Source organism: Mustela putorius, unplaced genomic scaffold, assembly GCF_011764305.1.
Source record: "Mustela putorius furo isolate JIRA1106 unplaced genomic scaffold, ASM1176430v1.1 tig00537227_pilon_pilon_pilon, whole genome shotgun sequence".
NCBI lineage: Eukaryota > Metazoa > Chordata > Mammalia > Carnivora > Mustelidae > Mustela > Mustela putorius.
The window spans coordinates 19,043,913-19,062,066 of record NW_025422368.1 but is presented as its reverse complement, the minus strand read 5'-3'; the positions used below and the strand labels follow the sequence as shown (position 1 = coordinate 19,062,066).

The 18,154-nt window shown below is 36.5% G+C and overlaps 1 protein-coding gene across 2 annotated transcripts in view; it reads left to right on the top strand.

Moving 5' to 3' along the window:
* Positions 1 to 5,984, top strand: part of ST8SIA1 (ST8 alpha-N-acetyl-neuraminide alpha-2,8-sialyltransferase 1) — a 153,572-nt gene extending 147,588 nt beyond the window's left edge. For both annotated transcript variants that reach the window (XM_004775978.3, XM_045073158.1), the window contains one exon: positions 648 to 5,984. In XM_004775978.3, the coding sequence (XP_004776035.1) occupies positions 648 to 1,134 (487 nt within the window). In that variant the 3' untranslated portion in view covers positions 1,135 to 5,984. The remainder of the gene's footprint in view (positions 1 to 647) is intronic.
* The last annotated feature ends 12,170 nt before the right edge of the window (positions 5,985 to 18,154 follow it).

Below are 18,154 nucleotides of genomic sequence, written 5' to 3'. Positions count from 1 at the left end.
GACCCTGAGATCATGACCTGAGCTGAAGGCAGAGGCTTTAACCCACTGAGCCACCCAGGTGCCCCTGCACAAGTAGTTTTTAACAAAATACTCTCCAATGGGGCATCTGGATGGCTCAGTCAGTTAAGGGTCTGCCTTCAGCTCAGGTCATGATCCTGGGGTCCAGTGATCAAGCCCCACATTGAGCTCCCAGCTCCGTGGAGAGCCTGCTTCTCCCTCTCCCTCTGCTACTAGCCCCCCTGCTCATGCTCTCACTGTCTCAGATGAATAAATTTTTAAAAATCTTTAAAAAAAAAATCCAAACCAACAATCAGCAACCTTTGTGAATTCATGAGTATTAAACCATTTTTACATTCCAGGCAAATAATTCTGGGAGAACAAAATGTACAGTACATTTTAGTTCAAAGGGAATTTCATTAAGGACTCTTAACCTGAATTTAAGACTGTTGGGGTTGGGGAAAGCCAAGCTACTTGATGAGAAATAATTGGTAAGTTCAAGGAAGATTTTAAATATAAGTGAAGCATCTTTCACGTTTTTTTCCCCCTGAGATAATGTGAACTATCAGGGCCATCAGACGAACAATAGAGTGGAATGTGATGAGTTCCTTTTCTCAGGGTTTAGCTGAGCCTCTTCTTCTCTATAATAGGTTTCAGAATCTGCTGTGGTCCAGGAAGACTTTTGTGGACAACATGAAGATCTATAACCACAGTTACATCTACATGCCTGCCTTCTCTATGAAGACGGGAACAGAGCCATCTCTCCGGGTTTATTACACACTGTCAGATGTTGGTGCCAATCAAACAGTGCTCTTTGCCAACCCCAACTTTCTGCGTAGCATTGGAAAGTTCTGGAAAAGTAGGGGAATCCATGCCAAGCGCCTGTCCACAGGACTCTTTCTGGTGAGTGCGGCTCTGGGCCTCTGTGAAGAGGTCACTATCTATGGTTTCTGGCCCTTCTCTGTGAATATGCATGAGCAGCCCATCAGCCACCACTATTACGATAACGTCTTGCCCTTCTCTGGCTTCCATGCCATGCCAGAGGAATTTCTCCAGCTCTGGTATCTTCATAAAATTGGTGCACTGAGAATGCAGCTAGACCCATGTGAAGACACTTCACTCCAGCCCACTTCCTAGGGACCATGGAAAAAGAAAGAACTGAGACAGGGTATTTTTGTTAGGTTTTCTACATGACTCCAAAAGGTCAAGTCATTCCATGGATTCACATGGGCCACTTGGAAAAATAAGACAAAACAAAAACAAAACAACTATAAAAACCCAAGAGAAACTCTACTTTGGATGTTGTCTTGGAGGACAAATAAGAAATTAAACATCCTGTGAAATATTTTGTAGCACATTGTGGATTTTCAACCAGTAACATGCTGATGAGGTGATGTTGGTGAAGCACATTTTGGTGGTTCAAATCTAGAAGATGCAGTTCACAAGACAGAGCTCTAATTGCTGCAGTTGAGGAATTAATCAAGGGAGAATAAAGGAAATGCCAGGCAAAGTGTTACTGATTATCAACACAATCTGGCTTTAGGGGAAACAAACAAACAATCAAACCTATCTTATATCTTAGAAGAATAGGTTTTTAAATAATGATTATTTATTTTTGCCCTATTTAGGGGCAGTGAGTGGGTGATGAGGTAGATTTAAAAAAATCCCTTACTGAGTAATAAAGATATAAAACACTACAGCTAATTATTGTGATTTGTTGAACCAAGTCTATGTTAACTCTAGTCTCCTTCCATTTAAAAAAATGTTAAGAATTGCTTCCTCCCCTTCTGTCAAGTCTACTTAGACAATGTGAAACATTGTTGAATTTAGACTGTGTTGATTCATAGTCTGGATAACATGAGCCACTTTCCCTCCTCAGAATTGAGGGCATAAACTCAATTTTAGGTCTGCGCTATTTAATGCTGTTTGTATTATTATGTTATTTTAGTGCAAAAGGACTACAAATGTGAGTGCATTATTTATTTGCAAATTGGCATAATTGTCTTCATAATTTAATACTCAGATAAAGTAAAGCACAATGATGTAAAGTTTAGTCACAAAACAGACTGGAAGGCACATCCCTTTTCTGTCTACCATGGTATACTCACTCCAGGATACATGCACACAAATAAAACGTATATATTCATGTACACACATACTCACACATACACACAATTAAACAAAACTCATTCCCACGCAACTCCGAAAGCTGTACCCGCATGACTGAGTCTGGAAAAATCTGTCATCATTGTTGAAAAGCTACAGTTGAATTACCCACTACCCAATACTCACTACCCCTTGACATAGGACAAGCCAGCTCACCTGTTGTTGCATATAAAGCTCACAGCAGCGTGACCCCCACATGCTTACCCCAAATGAATGGAATTGTTTTGCTCATTCTGACTCTCCCTAACATCTCAATGGACCCTGTGTTGAGCATGGTCACACACATGTGGTTCATACAAGTAAAGGGATGTGAATTCACAGATGTGGATTTCCTTGGTAGTAATAAGTAAGGCCACTTAGAAAGCTTTTATATAAGCTTCGACAAACTGCAAACAAACTCCCCTGACAGATTATAAACAGTTAAGTGTGTTTATGTGTGCAAGGAAGGTAAAGGATACCTTTCACTGTCTTTGTTCTTTGGAATGCCTTAATCTAAAAGGAGACACTAGAAGTCACTATTTTTATTCGTTTAAATGTCACCAAAATGTAGGAAAACTATGCCAAAAAGTTCTGCTCATTTTTAATGGTAGAAACTTAGTCTACCATATCAATTAAAACAGGTGGCAGTTTTTGGTGGGTTCATTTAAAAGCATTGAGACAACAGAGCCCTTGGAAAAATTCTGTATCACCACCAGAATAAGCAATTTCTATGTAAGACTAAATTTTGAGGTTCTTATAGAAATCAGCAGTTTAAAAATGACTGGTTGACATGACACATATTATACAGATGCTTGGAGAGTTAAGAATTTGAGAATACTGATTCTGTACAGGACTGATTTGTTATTTTGATCTATATGGCAGCAAAAATGTAATGAGAATGTACTAGGAGTGAACTCTGTTGAATACAGGATAGATATGAAACCCTAAACCTATTTCCTTTTTAAAGCCATTGTTATTAGTTAATAATTACCATAAAAAGGAATATATTTTTACCTATACACTTCATCAAAAATGTAAAAGTGCTAATGAAGAACATATGTCCTGAAAAATAGCATTTTAACTGATGAAGTTGTTAAAATGTAACTAAAGAGCTCCATCAAGCCCATGCATCCCAGTTCCACTGAAGCTGCCCTTTGGAAATTGAACATCTTGTTATGATTTCTGGGATAGATTTACACAATGAATTGTGCAATTTTCAGACTATAAATTTGTGGCTTCCGAAAGGCAGAACGAAATCGCCTAAGATGATAATATTGAATTAGACCAGTACTTCTCAGCTGGGGTGGTTCCCCTTTCCTATCCGGTGACATTCGGCAGTGTGTAGAGACATTTTTGATTTTTGTGATTTGGAGAATGCTCCTGGCATCTAGGGGACAGAGGCTAGGGATCCCACTAAACACCCTACACTGGAGAGGTCAGCCCCTCACAGGGAAGGAATATTTAATTAATATTAAAATATTAATAGAGTCAAGGTTGATAAACCCTGGATTAGACCAAAAGAATGCTTTGATTCCTCCAAATTGTCTTCACTTAGGGACACCTATACATGCTCACATCATTTGGAATATGACTATAGTTGAATGAGAATGGTTTCTTAGAGTAGATTACAGATGGCATTATTTTATATTGACTCAAAGATATGCCATACATATTCCTTTTTCATGGTTAGATAGAGGTATCTAAACTAGAAGTGTGACTATCCTTGTGTGTGTATGTGTGTGTGTGTGTGTATGCACATGTGTGTTGTAGCATAAAGTCATACATATCTATCCTTATTGAAATATATGTTTTCTAAGTGACACTCTCTCCAGAATTATCTTGCAGAAGAGACTGGAATACTCTGTTACTGTTAATTATTTGAACTCAAAGCACCTGTTATTTTATTCTGTTTATCTGGAATGGGGCCTCATACTTTGCCAAATTTGGTCAATGACATGTTAATACTAATGATCCATAAGATTAGATCAGAAGATATTCAGGTGATGCTAGACATACTCAGTAAGAAAATTTTTCATTGTCTTCAATGCATCTGCCAAAAAAGTGTGTCACCCTCTAATATCAGTCTAATTTTGAAATTGCTTTTTATTGGCAAAAATTAGTTTGCTCCCTGGGGACAAAAGAGGGAGTGACGAAACTGGCATGGGTACCTGACTTGATTTTTACCTTTTATCAGCTCCCTCAGTCCCAGTTTGAGAATTGCTTTGACACTCAGGACCATAAGTAAGGGTGACCTCTGTTTAATTTAGTTACATTAGAGTAAAATTAATATAGGTGAAGGATTAGGTCATTCTCTAAGACAGAAAAGTGATTTTTTGTATGAAAGATTTTTGTATGGAAGAGAACAATGGATACATATACTTTAAGTAGAGTATTTGATCAACAGTTTATATAAACATCTAAACTGCAACCAAGACATGAAGTTAAAGAGGGCCCATGGGATTTTGTTTCTATATAGTTCACTTCTAATTTAAAAAGGTAAATATTCCAAAATGATACAAAGGACCCCAAATGATAGATACCCAGACAACACCTGTTTGGCTTTGTGATGTCTGATGCCCTTGGCTACAAGACTAATTTTAGGTTATACGTAACTTGTAACTGAAGCAGTGGGCAACATAACTTCACAATCTATGTGGAAAACAATGGAAGAAATCCCAGGATTCTGAATTTGACAAATATATTCTTAAATTATTCAGAAGCTTTACAGAAGTGTTAGAGTTGATTCTGAAATAGAAAAAAATATCAAGAACATTTCTTCTGGTCAGCAACTGTCACAGTTTTTATAATGTATTATATACAGCTTTTTATTTCTTTGAAAAATAAGACTTCATAATTTTAATTTTTATGTTTAAAAATAGTGGCTTTGTGAAATTTTTAATGGACAAATCCTTGTTAGGAAGGACCTAATACGTAAAAAACAGCACAGTCCACCAAAAACTTTAGGGAATTCTGATTGTGTTGTACAAAAATGTTCCCACCAGAACCGGGTAATAGTTTCTGCTCCCTTTATAGAGTCCCAGGGATCAAGAGCTGTAAAGACTTTTGTGAGAACAAAAAGGACAGATATGCAGAGGCATAAGGACTGAGAGCATCACTATGCTTTTTTATATTTTTATCTTCCCAGTGTGGAGGTCAACTCTCAGTTGATGACTTTTAGTGAGCGCACATCAGGAAGTCAGTAAACAACTACAAGGCACCTAGAACTTAGGTTGAGCCTCTGGCAAAATCTGTAGTAACTAATTAAATATAGCCAGCCACTTGGGTCTCTGTGCCAGGGAGAGGATGAGGCAAGTGGAAAGGAGGAGAAAACCCTACTCCCAAGCTCTCAGAGTACAGAAGGGTCAGAGAAGTCTCTGCCCTTGACTTGACTTTCCAGCACTATCTATTTCTATCTCTACCAGGAGGCTGGGCTCTGTGGGGTCAAGCTAGTAGCCTTGTGACTGGGGGCTTGGTGTGAAAACTTGCTGAGAAGCTTAAAATTTTACACTGCCTTAAACAGTATTTTTTTTCCCCTTAAATTTGTGCTCTCTAAATTTGGGTGTCCTGTGACAGAATTCTGGTCACCCTGACCTAATTATGGCCCCGTCAGTGATGATTAAAAATGGAACTTTTTTTCCCATTCAGATGAATTTTCTGAGTTCTTGAAGCTAGGGAGATAGCAAATATAGTTGACCCTTGAAGGACACAGATGAGAACTACACGGGTCTACTTACATATGGATTTTTTTTTAATAAATGTAGTGAAGTACTGTAAATGTGTTTTCCTTATGATTTTCTTTTTTTTTAATTTTTAATTTTTTTAACATATAATGTATTATTAGTCCCAGGGGTACAGGTCTGTGAATCGCCAGGTTCACAGCACATACCTTCCCCAATGTCCATAACCCAGCCACCCCATCCCTACCCCCTTCCCCCTGGCAACCCTCAGTTTGTTTTGTGACAGTAAGAGTCTCTTATGGTTTGTCTCCTTCCTGATCCCATCTTGTTTCATTTATTCCTTTCCTAACCCCCAAACCCCCCACATTGACTCTCAACTTCCTCATATGCCTTATGATTTTCTCAATAACATTTTCTTTTCTCTGACTTTCTTCATTGTAAGAATACAGTATATAATACAAATAACATACAAAGTATGTGTTAATTGACTGTTGATGTTGATAAGACTTCCCATCAAAATTAGACATGGTAGTTAGGGACTAGTTATGTTTTGGGGGAGTCAAAGTTTGCAAACAGATTTTTGACTGCATGGCAGGGTTGACCTCATCCCCACATTGGAGCGGACTGTGTTCCATCAGATTTTATATAGTCTCTTTAAAAGCTGGGAGACTGATCCAAAACAATCTGGAAGCCTAGAATATTTGTTTTTGATTCCTAAATATGAGGGCAGAATATTTAGGTTGAACACTGTAAGAGTCCTATCTTGTAAGTGGAAAGAGACTTACATGAAACTACAATTGCTATAGCCTTTTTTTTTCCGTATCATCAGAAAATGGTTACTGTTGACTCTAACCTCAGCCAAGGCGTCTCTTGCATTTTTTACATACCTCCTAGTGGTGAAAGATCGAAACAAGTCAGGAAAGGAGACCTCATTCAAACATAAGACAGCCTCTGCTCATCATCACAATAAGGAAAAATGACATGTTTCTGTCTCCTTCTGATTTTCTTCTTTCTGGTGCCAACATTACTGATTTCTTCTCTAACAAATAAGGAATAAATAACTTATAAATTGACATATAATACCTGTGAACATTTATGCAATAATCAAAGCCCACAGCTGTAACTTTTTTAAAGCACAGGAGAGGAATTATATTTTGTTCATGGTCATTTCTGTGCCTACCTCCTCTGTGTTCTTACTGATCTCTGCATTGTGCTAAAATCCTTTCTCATTTTGCTTTCCTATTAAAGCTGTAGGATATAATCAATGATGCAAAGCTGTTTGGGAGTTTTATAGAATAATATTCAAATATATTGATCATGTCTCTTTCTCCTTCTATATAATTAGATTTTCCCCCAGTTATTTGTCATTTTAAAAGCATATGTTTCACATGATACCAATGAACATCTAAGGGGTATGAGTTTATCCAGGGCAGAGAAAATTGGGAGCCAGATATGTCTGTTTTTCTCTGTACCATAAGCAAAATGGAAAATTGTAATAAAAAAGGGTTTAAGCAAAATGAAAAAGAGAAAGATAAAATTAGGATTTTAATTGTGAAGGACCCCTGGGAGGGATCTGAGTATGAAGCTAAGCACAGAGCACAGGGGCTGTTGTCCTTGAGTGCAGCCCCAAGAATAGAACCTTTCAAAACATTTTAAAGGAAATAAATTGTTATGCCGTTATTATGGCTCATGATGAAAAGACACTAGAGGAAGCAATGTGAGAGCCAGATGGTGAGATACTTAGGGAAGAAAATGGAAGAGCCACACCAGTTTACCTACTTGGCCCTTCTGCCCCAACTCCAAGTCATGCTTTCCTTGGTGTCTGAGCTGGGATATGCAAACGCTGCCATTTCCATGGCCCCTTTTTATCTCTACTTTGACACATGCACAAGGTTATTATTTAGATCTGGCATGGTGAGGCAGCGATAGTAGGAAGTGTCACTTTGAACTTGATCCTTTGAAACATGGTCACCCTATGCTATGCCAAGTGACAGTTACAAAGATTTAGATGCATTTTCTCCCCTCTGTTCTAGTGCAAACATACACACACACACACACACACACACACACACACACACACACCTTGCATTATTTATGCCCACTGAAAAGAGCAAAATGGCTGAGCAGGTGGAGGTGGCAGAGGGTACCTTAACTTTTTCCAGCTTGGGTCCCACTTGCTTCTGTATTTCCTTCCTGTGCCCCAGTCACTTTAGAGGCATAGCTGTGTCTGTTCCAAGTTGTATCTTTACCAACAGCAAGAACTCTTATAAATGTAGAGAATGTGACTCTTTTATATAAATGCACAATAGTATATAGGCCTTGGAGATGTCTGATAAAGGTATGTAAATATCCTTTGTTGAAGTAGTAGAACTTTCTTATAGAGAGCTCCTTAGATAGCTACAGGAAAACTAAAAATGATTATATTAAAAATGTTTGTTTCTCCAGCAAACACTAGCATTCATGGAAGCAAGGAAACAATTTGTTTCTATTTCCACTCTTAAGTCCCAATTCTTTGTGCTTTCCTATCTATAAGTTACTACAGACATCCCTCTCGACATACAGGATTCCACAGTTTGTGGGGATTGATGGCCACAGGGGTACATCAGAGTCAGAAACACTAGAGGGAAGGGGAGAGAGGGGAGAGACGGACAAGGAGCAGCTCCACTGAAAAGCTTCTTTAATTTTTTTAAAATTCTGGAACATCATTAGAACTCTAGATACCACACAGCAAAGTTGGTCTGAAAAGCTTTGAGGAATGAAAAGTTTCCCATTGTTCTCTTTAACTGGATGATTGCACCTTCTGTATCATTCCACATGTGTGCAAACTGTTTCTCAGCCAATTCGCAGATGGGAGGTAAGAGAAAAATAGAGAAATTCAAATATTCTTTCTCATACAGTGTAGTTTGACTACCAGTCCCATAATGCAATAATTCTGGAAAAGATTTTTTAGATTAGACTATAAAATTGAAATCACCTTTGAAGTATGTATGGAGTTACTTTTTCCTAATAAGGCTAAATTCCACTGGCAGGCGGTGTGGGGGATAATCAATACTCTTCATTTGTTCTTCTATTTTTTTTTTTGAAGTTTCATGTAAAATGTAGCAGGTAAGAAAAAAACCTTAATTGATACTTTTTATAGTGTGACTTGAAAAAAGAGTATCTATGTTGGTTCTGCTGAGTTGGTTTCTACAGTATCTAAATGCAATGTCATAGGAGGAGATTTGCTGTAAAAACATGTCTTTTTCTTTGGTGTGTTCATTGTAATTATGGCTGGTAGTGAGAAGGTTCAGTAAGTCTCAATTTCTCTACCTCCCTTACTTGGAGAAAATTTGGAAATGTACCCTGTGAATAAAATGATTTTTTTATAGCTTGCGAAGTCTTTTTATTTCCCAGAAGCGTATGGGTAATTCTGTTTCCTTTTCTATTCCTCTGTTTTGTATCCATATCAGCTACACTGATTTTTTTTTCCTTCTGGATGAAAACTCATGCTGCTGGGTGAGAAAATTATTTTAGAAATACAGAACTCTAAATGCTATGAATAGAATACAAGAACACTATTGTTACTCTTGTGCAGGTAAAAGGCCTTATCTATTGGGCAAAGTAGAAAGAAAATTGAGTGCTTCTTTAATGTGATATATGTACATAAGCCTATTTTTTCCAGCGATAAAATTTTCCCTTTATGTAATGGGTTGGGATCAGTGTGTGTGTATCCTAGAGATACTTTAACAAATTCCTAACAGGATTCAAAATATTTAGATTCCCCTTCTGTTCATATGGGTGACTTTGACAAGCCCGAATGTGCCTTCTTGTCTAAATTATTTAGATAATTGCTTTGAACTCCCATTTCCCTTGGGATCTAGTGACCCAGTTCTGCCATACACTCTCTCAGCAGGAGGGACATTAGGCAAAGTGACCTTGGTCCATTCTTTATCATACATTTCACCTCAGAAATTGATCAAGATGCTTTGTACAGATCTCCTTATTAATTCTCTGCGTTTGCTCTCACACAACAGCCTTTTGGGTTACAGCTATTTTAAGAAGGTCATTCTGTTACCTAATGTTAAGACTTCACTTTAGGTATTTAGCTGAATCATTCAGGGGTAAAAAAGGCAGAATTCTAGTATAAATGTGGGTTACCCTAACCTATTCTCAGACCATATGGAGAAAACAGATTTAACTTGTTTTTACCAACTATCATTAAGTTAAAAAAAAATCTAGATATTACTGAGCTCAAGAACATTCAAAAACAGATATTAAGAATCCAAAAGCATTAATTACTCAAGAATCTCTAAACCAAAAAAAGAAGGTAATTACAGTCACAGACTAGATTTTTGCTTGAAAACTTATTATTTTGGATGTACAGATTCTTGATGACATGAAGAACCAAAGATGTAGGATTATTGAATTGAATTTTGTGGGGTTCGTTGTGAATGAGCTGGAGAACATGGGATGAAGTTGAGACTGTATCTGACTATGCTTAACATGTATAATTCTAAGACATCTCTAGTTTCTAGGATTTTGAAAAGATGGGAAAACAAAAACCCTTTATGTTTTCTTTTATATCGATAGAATTAAAGTTGTTTCTTTACCACACAAGAGTCATGGTTTCCAGGCATGAATTTAAAAATCAGTATTTGGGAACTTTTTTTTTTTTAATAATCACAGTCAAAAAAGTTATAAGGCAATTGAGAGTGTGTTGATCTCAGGATTTAATCAGGAAGATTTCAGCTTTTGCATGTGGAGGAGGGGTGAAAAGTAAGAATAGGAATGTTCGTTTGGTGGGTCACTTTCATCAACCTCCCACCAGTTGGATTACCAATCTGCTGGGACATGGTTTTCTAACTGAATGTTCAACGTTGGCCTTTGCTATTATTGGCGGGGCCCTCGACAGATGTTAGAAGCCAGGTTATCGATTCCATGAATAAACTTCTATACCTGCTACCAAACCCACTTCATATAGAAGCCCACCGGCAAAGTAGTGTGGTAATTGAGAAAAGAGATTAACTGGTATCCATTTAGCACCCTGTTTTGTCTGGACCTCTTACAAAGGTAGGGTAGTTAATCCCTGCAGAGGCCAAGAATGATTACCAGTACTTTCCATCATGGAGCATGTGACAGTTTGTTCTCGCTGAAATAGATATTTATTTTGGATTTGCATTTCCCATCCTCAGTGCTTCTGCCAGTACCCCACCTACGAACCTACATAATGAATTATTTATCATATTGGTATTGTATACAACATGGAGCATCCTTTTGGCCAAGAAGCACATTTTACAGCAAAAGAGCATAGAAAGGAGCTTATGCCTGTGGAATTAATGGGTATTCTCTACCATATTATATAGAACATTCATTCTCAGTGAGAGGAATATTGCCTCCACAAGAGGAAAGAGTTGGTTCTAAAGGGAAAAAAACCCTTAGATATTACAATGACTAGAGGGAAAAAAAAAATCTTAAAAGCTTCCTTGGGGGGCAGAGATGGGGATTTAAAAAAAAAGGTTAGAGAAATGCTGATCTAGAAGCACTTGCCCTACAGAACGTTGGTAGGGCCTAATAGAGACTCATTTCAAGACCCATCTGAGAGACAATATCTTAGGGGTGTGGCACCATCTTGTAAGATGTGGTGTGTGTTTTGCATAGCGACCAGTTTTTCCTGTATTTAGATACTTGGATCACATTTAGAGCATTTGGATCTGGTGACTAAGGGATGGAAGTAGGAGTGAATTCCACAAATTGTAGTATATTGTGCTTCCGTCATGGTTTAATTCAAAATACTTCCCAGTATTTTAATTCAAAATACTTTCCAGTTACCTTGTAATTCTTCTTTCACCCATGAGCTTTTAGAATTATATATTCTAACTCCCAGTATAAGGGGGGAGGGCAGTTAATGGTATCTTTTAAATCTTTTTTAACTTTAATTTTTTCATGATCAAAGGATACTCTATGTGTGATTTTAACTTCTTAAAAATGTATTAAGACTTGTTTTATGGCTCAGCTTCCACAATTACTTTGAAAGTCAGTACATTGTACAGTTGCTCTCAGGAGTATAATAAATATGTTTATTAGGTCAAGTGTATCTTCACTGACATTTTATCTATTTGCTCTATCAATGACAGAAAAAGAAGTCCTAAATTCTTCCAATATGATATGCCCACGTCTCCTTTCATTCTATAAATTTTAGCTTTATGTGCTTTGCCATTCCGCCATAAACTATATAAAGTGAAGAGTATGACTCCATGCCAAACAACTATGCTGCTCCTTCATACCCAACTATATGCAATTATAAGGCTTGGCCTAGCAGGCTTCCCGTGGAGAAGCTGTCCTGCCCACACCATATTTGTACGCAGCCAATATGCTGGTCTACTGGAGCGGATTGCAGTCAAGGACTCAGGAACCCGGAGACAGCTACTGTCAGATGGGTGTCTGCATTCCTAGCCTAACACCTCAATTTGAAGGCCTCATCAGGGGTCTATGTAAAGCAACTTTTCTCCACTTTGACTCAATACTTTCCCACGCCTAGTTCTTCCCTCTGTCCCTGCTGGGAGAAACCTTTTGTGCTCCTTGGTGTGAGACCGTTCCCCCACCTGCACAGCATCTCCTGACTCCCCCTCTGTACCCCCGCCAGTGCTATTTCATGAGGGAAAATGAAACCCTTGGGAACTGGGACCTGTTTTTGCTTCTCGTTTGCAATGTCACAATAAGTGAATAAAGGCTTGATTATTATTTTTAATTTGGCTCATTATCTTAATTGGCCACCTCAATACCTGATTACTTGAAAGATGCATTTATAACTATTATATTTTCTTCAAGAATTGACCCTTTCTTGTTATACTTATAACAACACAAATATTATGCTATGAATAAATATCAAGATAAATGAGTAAATTTCATTTGTTAATTCTGGTAATCCTCCTTGTTTTGAAGTCTACTTTGACATCAAAAAGGCCTTACAAGATTTCTTATGCTTAATGTTTTTATGATATATCTTTTTCTATCCTTTTACTTTTATCCTAGTATATTTTTAAAATGCATTTCTTGTAAAAATCATGTAGTTGGGTCTTGGTTAGCTTTGTATGTATTTTGACTGTCTCTCCCCTTTAACTGGAATGTCTAACCCCTTTATATTTAACATAGTTGCTGATTTGGGTGGGCTTAAGTATATCATCTTGCTCTATGTTTTCTCTTTATTCACTGTGTTCCTTTTTCCTTTCAGGCCATGGTCTTGCTTTCTTTTAAATTAATTGTGTATTTTATCAGTATCCTACTTTATCTCCTGTATTAGCTTTTAACCTATGCTTTTATTGCAGTTCTTGCTCTAAGGATTATAATATGCTTTTTTAATCACAGTCTAACTTGAAGTAATATTATGCCACCTCACATAAAATAAAACAAGTTTACAACAGGATAAGCCACTTTACTCTGCCCTTCCTGTCCTTTTTTCCTATTGTCATATATTTTGGACTGAATGTTTGTGTCCCCTACCCCGACTTCATATGTTGAGACCCTAACCCCCAATGTATGATATTGAAAGGTGGGGCTTTTGGGAGAGAATTAGGATTAGAGGAAGGTCATGAAGGTGGAGCCCTTATGAATGGGTTGAGTGCCCTTTTAAGAGTGACAAGAGAGCTTGGTTCCTCTCTCTGCTCTCTTCCTTGGGAGGATATAAGAAGTCAGAAGTTTGGAACCTTGAAGAAAGTCTTCACCATACTTGACCATGCCAGTACGCCGATCTTGGACTTACAACCTACAGAAAGGAGTGAAATAAGCTTTTGTTCTTTATAAGCCATCCACTCTATGGAACTTTGCCAAGCTGCCCAAACTGACATGAAGACATCATGTATATTACTACCATGCATGTTATAAACCCCATGATATACTGTTGTTTTTGCTTGAAGTAGGTGGTTATCTTACAAAAATTAGTATAGTATGATGTACTTTTTCATGTTTACCCCATGTCCTAATTTCATGCTTTACAATCCTCCCTGTAAAACTGGTATCATTTCTTGACAGCCTGATGAAATTCTTTTAGCTTTCCTTGTAGTGCTGATAGTAAATTCTCTCAGGCTTTGTTTGTCTGAAAAATCTCTATAATTCATCTTTATTTTTGAAATATATTTTACTGGATATAGACTTCTAGCTTGACAGTTTTTTACTGTTAGCATTTTAAATATGTCATTTCATTATTTTCTGGTTTGTCTAGTGTTTGATGAGAATTTTGCTAAAATTGCCATTGTATTATATTGTTATATTTGCTTTATTTTCACTAACTTCTTTTAGGATTTTTTTTCTACATCTTTGGCCTTCAACACTTTGACAGAGGTCTCACCTTTGGACTTAGCAGTATCAGAGTCCCTAGTTCTAATTATCACCAAAATGTACAAATCTATGTGAGTTCTTATGTTTTTCAAGTCCAGACTTACTAACCTTTTCCCATCAAAGTTGTTGTTGGTGGTGGCTTAGTAGGGAGGGGAATGTCAGGTCAAGTAGATTACTAATGCACCTGAGGATTTTCCTGTCCTTTGTGCTCCCATTACCAGCAGCTTGAATGGATTATTATTATTATTACTTATTTTTATTTTTTAATGAACAAGTTACCCAATAGCTGTGTGGGAGATGAATAATATACTTTAATTAAAATATAATTGGGAAGTTAGTAAATTTTTAACAACTTTATTTAGGAATAGTTTATGTCCCATACAATTCACCCATTGTAAATGTATAGTTTGATTATTTTTAGTAAAATTTATGGTTGTGAATCCATTACAAGAGTCCAATTTTATAACTATTCTGTTATACCCCCAAAGTTCCCTAGTTCTACTTTATGGAAAACCCCTGCTCTCAGCCCAACAAATCTGGATCTGCTTATAGTTTTGTCTTTTCTGGAAACTATGTAATTGAAATAATAATACATAGTCGTTTGTCTCTGGCTTCGTTCACTAAGCAAATGTTTTTGAAGTTCATCTATGTCATTGCATGCATCAGTAGTTTGTTCCTTTTTATTGGTGAATAGTATTCCATTGTTGAATATTATTCCATTGTATGCATTTAACACATCTAGCTTATTAATTCAGCAGTGAATGGGCATTTGCATTTAAGTGATTGCCTATTTTAAATAATGTTTCTTTAAACATTTGTGTGTAGATTGCTAATTCACATGGTAAGATTTTCCTTTTAAGGAACTGCTAAATTGTTTTGCAAAAAAGCTATACCATTTTATACCACCCAGTGTAAATGTATGTTTGTTTCTTTACATCCTCAACAATGCTTGGTATTGTTGGGTTTTTAAAATATATATCCATTTTAGAGAGTATGTAATGATGTCTCTTTGTAGACTTAATGTTCACTTCCTTAATGACTAATGATGTTGACTGCATTTTTGGTGCTTATTAGCCATTTATATATCTCCTTTAATGGAATATCTATTAAAATCTTCTGCACTGCAGAGACACCTAGTGGCTCAGTCAGTTGGGCCGCTGCCTTCGGCTCAGGTCATGATCCCAGAGTCATGGGATTGAGTCCTGCATCGGGCTCCTTGCTCAGTGGGGAACCTGCTTCTCTCTTTGCCTCTGCCTGCTTGTGCTTTCAATCTCTCTCTCTAACAAAAAAAAAAAAAAAAAAGGTCTTCTTCATTGCCTTTTTGGGAGGGTTCCTTTTATTATTGAGTTCTTAGATTTAAAAAAAAATACCTTTATACATGTCTTTTCTCAGGTATAATATTTACAATTATTTTTTCCTTGTCTATGCATTGTTTCTTAATTTTCTTGATTTTCTCTTGAAAATCAAAAGTTTTTCATTTTGATGTTCATTTTATGCTTTTCCATGAAGATAATGTTACTGATGTTATCTGAAAATAAAAACACATGTATTTCTTTCTTTTAAATAAGTATGCCTTTCACTTCTTATTCTTATTAAACCGACTAAAACTTCAAACACAATGTTAAATAGAAATGCTAAGAATGAACATCTTTGCCTTATTCCTGATCTGATGTGAAAATGTTTTATTTTTCTGGATCAGTATAATTCTAGCTGTAATTTATTTTTGTATATGCCCTTTATCCAAGTGAGAAATTTGATTTCTATCCCTAGTTTATTGAGAGTTGTTAACATGAATGTTTGTTATTTACAAATTCATTTCTGTGAATTTATTGAGATGATCATCTTTGGTTTCTTTATTCTGTTAATGTGTTGTATTAAAGTAATCAATTTAAAGATATTAAACCAACCTTGCATTTTTGTAATAACCTGCTTTCTCATGTTGTTTAAAATTTTTTATGTATTTCAGGATTTGGTCTGCTAATACGTTGGTAAGGATTTTGTATCCGTGTTCATGAGGGATATTGGTCTGTTTGCTTTCCTTGTGATATTTTTGGCTTTGAGGTAATACTGACTTCATAAAATGGGCGGGATATGTCTCCTTCTCTACTTCTATAAGAGTCTGCCTGAGATTCATATTATTTCTTCACCAAATTGTTGACAGAATGCACTAGTAAAACCATCTGGACCTTAGTGTTTTTTGATGGGAAAAAAATTCAATTATTTATTCAATCATTTATATTTCTTCCTGGAATATAGGTATTCAGAATTTCCACAAGTTGCTTTGTTAATTTTGGTAATTTGTCTCATTTTTTGGCATAAACCTCTAGATGATATTCTGTTATTATCCTTTTAATTTCACTAAGTCTGGGGTGAAATCTCCACTTTTACTTCTACATGTATAGTTTAGGTCTTTCTTTTTTCTTCAGCTTAATCTAGTTGAAGTTTAGCAATTGTTTTTGTCTTTGTAAAAAAGAAATTTGAGGTTTCATTCATTCTTTTTTAAAATTTCATTTCAGACACTTGAGTGGTTCGGTTGGTTAAACATTTGCCTTTTGCTCAGGTCATGATCCCAAGATCCTGGCATCGAGCCCCACATGGGGCTTCTCCTGCTCAGTGGGGATTTTGCTTCTCCCTCTGTCCTCTGTTCCTCCCCCTGCTTGTGCTTGCTTTCTCTCTTTCCCACTCTCAAATAAATAAATAAATAAAATATTTTAAAAAAATAAGATTTCATTTGATTTTTGCTTCAACTGTGTTACATTCTTCTTTCTACCTTTCTTTACTTTGATTTGTTCCTGGAGGGATAAAGATAAAGTGCTATGGTAGTTTAAACAATGATTACTTCTCAATCTTGAGTCTGGGAATCGTTGAGGAGACAGTGGAATTCAGGCTGGATCTTGAAGAGGAATACTATCTCATGATTATGTATAGATTAAAAAAAATAATAAGAGGTGATGGGGAAAGACATTTCAGGAAGATGGAATAACACAAGGAATCCAGGCAAGTGAAAAGTATATAGGAAACAATGGATAGTTCACATTGTGAAATATACCAAAAAAAACAAATATACCAACTATAACCTTTAATTTAAATGTACTAAAGTCTCCTGCTAAAAGACAAATGTCCTGCCTTTGTGTTGTGCTTGTCAAATTGGAGTTTTGTCTAATTTGTCTATATTTAATATATTTTGAAGCTATGTTATTAGGTACAGTTTTAGAACTGTTTCTGATGACTGAATATGTTGAATTTATTCCAGAATACAAGAAGACTTTAATATTAGACAATAATATAATGAATCACATTAACTTGATTAAATCATGAAATGTCATGATTGTATCAGTAGTTTAAGAAAAATCACGAGGGGGGCACCTGGGTGGCTCAGTGGGTTAAGCCTCTGCCTTTGGCTCAGGAATGCCTCAGGATTTTGAGGAATGCCAAGGTCCTGGGATGGAGCCCCATATCAGGCTCACTGCTCAGCAGGGCGCCTGCTTCCTCCTCTCTCTCTGCCTGCCTCTCTGCCTACTTGTGATCTCTGTCAAATAAATAAATAAAATCTTAAAAAAAAATCACGAGGAGAAATTTAATAATGATTCCTGATTTTTAAATTTTTTTTTGTCAGTTTAGGAATAGAAGATATGGGACACCTGGGTGGCTCAGTCAAATAAGTGTCTGACTGGATTTCAGCTCAAGTCATGATCTCAGGGTTGTAAGATTGAGTCTCCCCCACCCCCACACTGAGCTCCACACTAGGCATGGGGTCTGCTTAAGAGTCTCTCCCTCTTTCTCTCTATACCACCCCCATCCTCTCTCCCTCTGAAAAAAAAAAAAAAAAAAAGAAGAAGATAATTTTCTCAACTTTATAATGGTAGCTACCCAAGAAAAGCATAGCAAAAGTCATTTTTAGTCGTGAAACATTAGAAACATGCCTTTAAGAATAAAGAATGAGAGTAGGATGTCATATTATTCAATATTGTCCTTGGGATCTAGTGGCACAATAAGAAAATAAAAAGAAATAAACACAAAAG